The following is a 7,921-nucleotide window of genomic DNA, read 5'->3' as shown; positions in this document are numbered from 1 at the left end:
GGTGGATACCCGTATGGATATCCACCAAACCCGTAATATTTTTTCTAAATATTTTTAATTTAATTTTAATCTAAAAATGTATAAAGAAAATAATGTCATTAATCAAATTACCAAATAGCCAAAGGCTCAAAGTTGTGTATGTGTGTATGTGACCTATCTCCTATTCTAAAGTCATAATCTAAAGAAAACTAGAGGCATTTTCCTTCGAATTAGTATTTGAAAATATTAATCTTAATTATTATTATAGGCATTGTGTTGGATGGGTGCTTATGGTGGTGAATGAAATGAATATCTTCTCTTGGAGCTTGTTTTAAATGATAATATGAAATGTAATTATTATTTTTAGATATTAGTTTGTGTTTTTTAAATGGATTTGTGTAATTTATACTTAAATTTGAGAATTTGTGTTGAATTGATGTGGAAATTTTAATTTTTCATTTACATTATTTAAATATAAAATTGAGTATGTTATATGGAATTTGAGGTTATTATTATAAATTTATATATTAAACATTTGTGATTTTAAATACGGAAACCCGCAAAAAATCTGCCGGATACCATTGCGGGTTTGGTAATTGTTAAAACCCGCTGCGGGTGGGTTTTTGTAAAAAAATTAAAACCCGCTACAGGTTGCGGGTGAGTTTAGTAATTTAAATTTTGTGCGGGTTTGGGTTTAATAATGGCAAACCCGCTGCGGGCGGTGCCCATTGCCATCCCTAGTCACGGCATAATTTTGAGTTTTTTTATTTTTTCAACTAATTTCACATGGTAATGCTCAGTTTGCTCTTGAAGGAAGTACAAAGAGAAGCTGTGACATAGACTTCTCCTTAGCAATTAAGTTTGGTCCTTTACTTGCAGATAAAGTGACCATAGATACCTTAACAGAGAAAGCTTATACATGTTGTTCATATAATATATATGTGTGTGTCTCTCTCTCTCTCCATGTATATATATATATAATAAACACAAATGCTTTAAAATTAGGAAAGGAAGATACCAAAACCTTCCCCACCATCTAGGCCTAAGTACAACCCAATTACTTAATTCTTTTCTTCGCCAATCGTCCCCCCAAGACTTGAGCCTAAAACACTCACATAAAATATTACCAAAACCAAAACAAATTATTTTTGCTTCATGCTGTCACTCTCATTAGTCTTAGACTTACAATTAGAAATAAGCCTCCACACTAGCCGTCACCTCCAAATTCAATGCCACCGAAGTTTTTTCCCCCACGGCGGCGGATTACCCACCCGTTGATCTGGCTTATAGCCATCATCTGCACAATCCTGGCCATCGCAGTGATCATCGCCGGCATAGTTGTATTCACCGGGTACTTGGTAATGCACCCGAGGATCCCCGTCATGAGTGTCGTCGGAGCCCACTTGGACTTGTTTCAGTACGACGAGGCGGGGTTGCTTGAGACCCAAGTCACCATTGTCATCCGGATGAGGAATGGGAATGCAAAAGCGGGGGCCAGCTTCTCGGATACAAGCGTGTATCTTTTCTTTGATGGATTGAAGATTGCGCAGCTTGTCGCCGACCCTTTTGAAGTGAGCAAGAATAGCTCAGTTGATTTTAACTACGTTGTGGAGTCAAGGCCTGTGCCATTGGATCCTGAGCTACAAGAATTTGCGGACACGTCGTTGAAGAAAGATGTTGTTAGGTTCGATTTGAAAGGAGGGTCGAGGACTAGATGGAGAATAGGGGTCTTGGGCTCTGTTAAATTCTGGTGTCGTTTGGATTGTCAGCTCAAGTTTCATCCTTCTAATGGGAGTTACATTCCTTCAAGATGCAGCTCCACGACCAAATAAATTAAATTTTTTTTTTAAAAAAGAAATCAATTAGTCATCTCTTTGTTTTCTTCTATGATGGGAGAGAGTAGGGATTTTAGGTTAATTTAGAAGAGGGAAAAAAAATAATGAACCCTTTATCCTTTTATTTTATTACTTTTTGTTTTTTAACCTGCACCATTATTGAAACTATCTATATATGTATTTGCTTCTGAATGATGCATTAATTCCCCATTTTCATTATTTTTTTTTTAATTTTATAGTATAATTACTTAATGGTTAATTAATTTGCATCTAGAAGACTCTGCTGAATGTAGCAGAAAAGGGCAGGAAAGGAAAGAGATTATCTTTTTCTTCTACCTTTTTCAAAGTTGTTCATTTTAAGCACCCTTTACTACTTTTTGTTTGCTTAATTTTTTAAATATCTGGGAAATTTCTAGTTTTCCCGGGATAAGCAACAAACCCACCAGGGGCTATGATTACTACCCAATTAGTTTTTAGTTTTTGTTTGTTTAATATTAAGATCAATTTAGTATACAATTAGGCTAATCTATAACACGAATTGTGGCCTAATTTAATGTCACGGTGCTAGTGGTTTAAAAGTTATAAGTTAACGCTTTAATTATGAAATTAAAATTAAAGATGGTAACAAATATGACCTTGAATATTTCAATTATAGCTTACAAACCATAATTATGAAAAAAATCTCTTTGTTTAGTATCTCGTGCAATGAATGAAATGAACGGATAAGGGATCGAAGATAGACAGAGGAATATTAAAAAAATGCAACGAAGTTGGGAAAAGCCATGCACTTATCTCACGTGTCGATCATGTAGATCCTCTTGCTGCCACTTGGACCCCCACATGACATAACTAACTGCATGCACTTCACTTCAAATGCAAATCTTCTTCCCTGCTAAAACTGTCCTGTCCTGTCCTATTCCTCTCACTAGCTGATCAGGTGTGCTCAACTCTTCACTTCTCTCTGCATTTCCTTTGCGCATTTAAATTTCTCCTTTGATTATTTGAAGCATTCAACTCAAATTCTTTCCCTTTTGCTTTATGTTTTAAGTTAATTGATTGCTTTTATGTATGCATGCAGGCAGCAAGTGGACATAATAATGATGGATATGAATATGATGTCATTGTTGCAAGAGTTGATGGGTATGATGATAATTTTGGTTACAAAGCCAATCTATATATGCAAATGGGCATTTCTGTTTGGTATGAGAACAACTTTCCTTGTGGTTCACACCTGGGTCGAGCTGATCAAGGCCTCCATCAGCTTTCATTTGACCTTGATTTGGAGAGCAATTGTATGCTTTATTGCCGTTGTTTCACTTCCTTTCAGGGTCTTGACTGCTTTGCAGAGGGAGTCCCTGGTTAGTTTTTCTACCTTAAACTGTTTACTAATTTCAAATCAATTTTTTAGTCTCTTTCTTTGAGCTCGAGTGGCCAAGGAAAGAAGCCGCTTGAAAACCACCCGGCTAAGCCCTGGGAGCTTAATTAGTCTCTGTATATTGGCTGCCTAGTTATGATTTTCTTCTGATGGTTTAATATGTTTGCTAATGAAATTATGCATATTTTGCTATTGAATAAGTTGACTCTTTGTAAGTATGCAGACATGTCATCTCATAGCGGCTAACCTAGTTCACGATTATAACTGGATTTCTTTGAAGTTACTTCGTAAGATGAAGAATCTAAATCTTATCAAACAAGCTCATCTTCAAATCCAAAACCTGTCACCAAAATCACATTTTGAAGGCAACCCATTTGACATGACAAAGCAAGGACCAAAACGCACTCGGCATTTTGATCCAAAAAAGGCTTTATAGAAAGAAGATAAAGACATTAAACCTTTGGTTTTGATCTTATATCTTATCTATGTATTAACTTTTTAATGACAGTTTTCGTATCCAATGATGAAATATTGAAGATTTTGCACCCATGTGATTCTATTACCAAGATGGCGTTATCCTCTGTTTATTAAGCTTCTTAAATTGAATTTTAGGATGGGGTCTAAGTAAGTAATAAGAATTTGTGTAGAGAGGAGAATTAGATGTATTGGATGAAAGCCTGCCATCTATTAATTAGAACTTCTATTTACAGAAGTGGCGGAATAGATACACTGCATTTGCTAAGTTCATCCCATGCTTTAAGTGATATAATCAACAATTGTTCTAAAAAGAACTGGATGCTCAGAACACCAAGCTGATTTAGAACACTATCATTTACTCTTTCAGTTGTCAAATATCTTAAAGAATGCTTCTCATAAGTAAACCCCCTTATTTGGGCGTATAATATCTTATGTACTAACCATGTTCTGTTTGGTAAACTGTTATTAACTTTTCTCCTCTTGGGATTTGAATAAATCCTTGCCATCCTAATAAACTAGAGTAAAAGTGATGCCATGCTACGAAATTATGTTTTTTCTGGACATTTTAAGTAGAAGCATCCTATGTTCTTTCATCATTTGCACGGTCTTAAAAATCTAAAAACTTTGAAATTATTTAATGAAACGGTTCATGGAGGGCATCTTTAGTGATTTTTAATCTTAATCAGTTTCGGAACGGGTGTCTAAAGTCTAAGATGGTTAGATTGTGTATTCCATTCTTCAGTTTGTTGTAAGCATCTATTCCAATTATACAAGTCTCACGAGTAATTGTAAATCTGTCTATACGCTAAACCTTATTTTGTTTCCCATGATAAAGTACTATGAGAAGGACTATAAAAATGTGCAGCTGGAAGAGAATTTGTGTGAGATGCAATTAGAGTTGGAGAATCTGGTATGGGACAGAAAGATACTTGAAGACCATCTTCAGGCAGCCAACAGAGAATGCAAAATTCTGGAGTCAATGTTTGCAGAACTTGAAGACGAACATGACAAGGCTATAGAAAAAATTGAACTCTTAGAGAGAGAGGTAAATATTAAATCATCTACCAACTCTTAAATTGGTACTGCTGGCTGATGTGGTTACTTTCTGTGAACTAGAGACCTCCAAGGTTGGAATTTTGACTTACCATATGGTCTCTTGAATAATATTGTACAGGACTCCTGGTTATAATGTCCCCTTGTAACATTTATTGCACCTTACATGCAACAAGGGTTTCTTGTTTTTATTTCCTTTCCTGGTTTTATTTTATTTTTTATGCATATTGTGGTTCATAACTTGCACAGTTTTATTGCTTTGAAAACATGAAATACACAAATTGAAATATATATTACAGTAGTCTTAGTTCCTCTATCTCTTTAGTCTTGCCAATGAGAGCCAAATATTTATGCCGTGTAAATAGTAATCTGTTATATATAGGTACATTGTATACACAGAAATGCTTTGACATACTCCGTAAATGCTAACTGGAATAACGTAGTACTGCACGTTATTTCTTTCTTCTTTTTCTTTTCCTTCTATTTTTGTGTTCTTAAGAGAAAAAAGGAAATCTGCAGATGCTGGATCAATAATGATTTTGGCTTTAGCTGTGTAGAGAGAGCAACTTTGGACTCTGTAATTTGTTTTGTGGTAATAATGACTTCAACATATACAAGAAGATGAAGCTGCCTTAACAGGAGATGGGCTTCTTTGAAAAAATTTAATAACTCCTGTTTGGCTGCTGACAACTTGGGATGAACTACTGATATAATGTCAACATATTTTTGTTGTTGAAGTAGTGTGAAGGTAACTAAATTACCTCCCCATTCATGTGAGCATGATCCAAGTATCCTACCTCAAAGAGATGCTCGGAATTAGAAATTTTAAAAACAGATTGTAAACAACATATATAGTGCCGATGCATTTGAATGATCAATCTTCTATCCAGTTTTTTTTCTAACTTGTGTAACTTTTCCTTCTATTGTTAATTTAATGTTTGGCTTGAGATTTAAGAAATTTGCTCATGTTCTGCATTAGCTTTTTTTTTTTTTTTTGAGGTTGAATACGAGCTTGAGTCGATATATTAACTCTGTGCAAATGTGCCTTCCCATAGTTGCAAGATCTGAAGGATGACACTGTTCAGCTCAAGGAAATTTGTGGTAAAGAACTCTGGAGTTTTGCAGGTCATGACAGAAACAATGAGAAAAAAGGTTCTGTTGCTGACGAATATGGTGTTCCTTATGGGATTCCATCATGGAAGGGGAGTGACATTATCTTACAGGACATGATGAAACACAAAGACACGTGTGAGAATGAGAATAAGAGTAATGCAGAACTTCTCACTCACCTAGGGACTGGACTTGCACCTGGAACTATCCCAAGAAATTTGGATATGAACGAAGTTCACAACCAAAGAAAAGCGGTTGCAATCTCACAGTCCCTTTTTAGTGCGGTGTTATCTCTTTTGGTTGGAATGACCATTTGGGAAGCGCAAGATCCTTGTATGCCTCTTGTAGTGGCTCTTTTTACAGTTGTGGGCATGTCTTTGAGAAGTGTAATTCAGCTTTTCTCTACTATAAAGAACAAACCAGCTTCTGATGCAGTAGCTTTACTAAGCTTCAACTGGTTTATACTCGGCACACTGACATACCCGACGCTGCCGAAGGTTGCCCGTGTGTTGGCTCCATGGGCCTTACGTTTTATATGCCGGACACTGAATTGGTTTGGTATCTCATTACACTAGCGTAATCAACATGGACCCGTTACTTGGAGTCGACAATCATGTACCATAGACCCTAATTAGCGTACAACTTTGTATAGTAAGGCTTTTGTCCTCCTTTTCTCTTATGTAATTTTTCTCTTACCAGAGACTGAGCAGAAATATATTTATGAAAAAAAAAAAAAAAGCTTTTAGAGTCTCACTAACTTTTTATCTATATAATTGATGAAGCCTTATAGTGGTGCAGGTTTAATGATACGTTTGTGGATGAAGATAATCAGCATAAATGGACCGGCAACTTTGGTGATGTGAGTGTGACTCTCTGCTTATCCCTCTTTTGTACGCGTATAAAATTTCTTCCTCTGCAAGTCTCACAACTCTTGCTTCTGGGCCTAAAAAGTTTTATGAGTCGTATAATATTGGCATGTCCCCAAGCTCTGAGCCAAAGAAGAGAGAATTTATCGTTGGGGGGGTTATTGTTTGCTTCTTCTCTTTTTCTCTAATCACACATGAATACCGTGTGAAGGAAGCTATCATCAAAGTAGAGTCCTCTAAAAATTGGATAAGCTCGAAGAAACAAATTGGGCATTTATTATTTGTTATCCTAGTTGTGTGCTTTTCTTTCTATGCTTTGTCAAAAAGATGATGGTGGATACTGGATTGTTCCAATTGTGTGCTTTCCTTTCTACTCCAATCTTTCTCCTTTTTCTTTTTCTTTTTCCTTCTCTTTTTCGGTAGCCTAATTTTGTGGTGACCAGATTTGGTGCGTACAGTCGCACACTCGCCTGATGTGCTCCCCTTAACATGACAACATTAGAATTGGAAGAAAGGTCAAGCGCGGCATGCTCAGAAGTCCAACTAATGAGCACAATAATGCAAGCATTGTCAGGAATCTTCTAGGTCAGTGAATTAAAGTGGAAAATGACATTTACCTTAAATATCTAGACATTTGGTCATATAATGTGACCCTGAAGTCGTCAACTCCCTATCAGATTCTCAAGTGTAATCTGACGGCATTATACAGCAATGGGCCCACAGTTTTTGGTAACTATTGGTGCATTATCACTTCTTCTTTAGAATGCAGGTGATTTGCAGAAATGGAATCAAGATTTTGGTCCAACGAAAGATCCACAACGTAGAAAATCAAACAGAACTGATGCCTGATGGGCTGTCACTTAATATCACAAAACTTCGAGGTTAGAAATAGGGGTGTTCAAAATTTAATTCGGTCTGTTCCATCCATTGATCGATAAAAATTGATCCGTAGATTAGTAGATTGGATTGAATTAAAAATTTAAAAATTTACCGTCGGAAAATCGATTATGGATTTATTTATGTAAATTCATAAAAATCAACAAATTTGTAAAAAAAATATTTATTTAATAAAAAATTAAACTTATAAATATGTCATTATTATTTACTAATAAATAAATAAATTAGAACTCTTCGAAAAAAAAAGTTAGAATATAGTTACATTAACACCGTATTATATCTTATTCAATAATAATATAAAATAAAAATAAATAAAAATAGTTTTCTAA

General features: G+C 35.4%; 2 protein-coding genes across 4 annotated transcripts; both read left to right on the top strand.

The window, feature by feature from the left end:
* The first annotated feature begins 967 nt into the window (after nt 1-967).
* LOC18041371 (NDR1/HIN1-like protein 13) lies at nt 968-1,821 on the top strand. Its single transcript, XM_006432833.2, has one exon. The coding sequence runs from the start codon at nt 1,209-1,211 to the stop codon at nt 1,809-1,811; it is 603 nt and encodes a 200-aa protein (XP_006432896.1). The 5' UTR covers nt 968-1,208; the 3' UTR covers nt 1,812-1,821.
* Nucleotides 1,822-2,701: 880 nt separating this feature from the next.
* On the top strand, nt 2,702-6,621 carry LOC18041370. Of its 3 annotated transcripts, XM_006432832.2 has the most exons (4): nt 2,702-2,751; nt 2,893-3,172; nt 4,502-4,711; nt 5,775-6,621. In XM_006432832.2, the coding sequence occupies exons 2-4, from the start codon at nt 2,912-2,914 to the stop codon at nt 6,402-6,404; spliced, it is 1,101 nt and encodes a 366-aa protein (XP_006432895.1). In that variant the 5' UTR covers nt 2,702-2,751; nt 2,893-2,911; the 3' UTR covers nt 6,405-6,621. The 3 variants fall into 3 exon arrangements, with proteins under 3 accessions (XP_006432895.1, XP_024040261.1, XP_024040260.1); XM_024184493.1 differs by lacking the exon at nt 2,702-2,751 and having other exon boundaries at nt 2,837-3,172; nt 4,532-4,711; XM_024184492.1 differs by lacking the exon at nt 2,702-2,751 and having other exon boundaries at nt 2,837-3,172.
* The last annotated feature ends 1,300 nt before the right edge of the window (nt 6,622-7,921 follow it).

The sequence above is a fragment of the Citrus clementina genome, unplaced genomic scaffold (assembly GCF_000493195.1).
Source record: "Citrus clementina cultivar Clemenules unplaced genomic scaffold, Citrus_clementina_v1.0 scaffold_5, whole genome shotgun sequence".
NCBI classification, from domain to species: domain Eukaryota; kingdom Viridiplantae; phylum Streptophyta; class Magnoliopsida; order Sapindales; family Rutaceae; genus Citrus; species Citrus x clementina.
The sequence above is the reverse complement of the archived record's forward strand: the minus strand, read 5'-3'. Positions and strand labels throughout refer to the sequence as shown.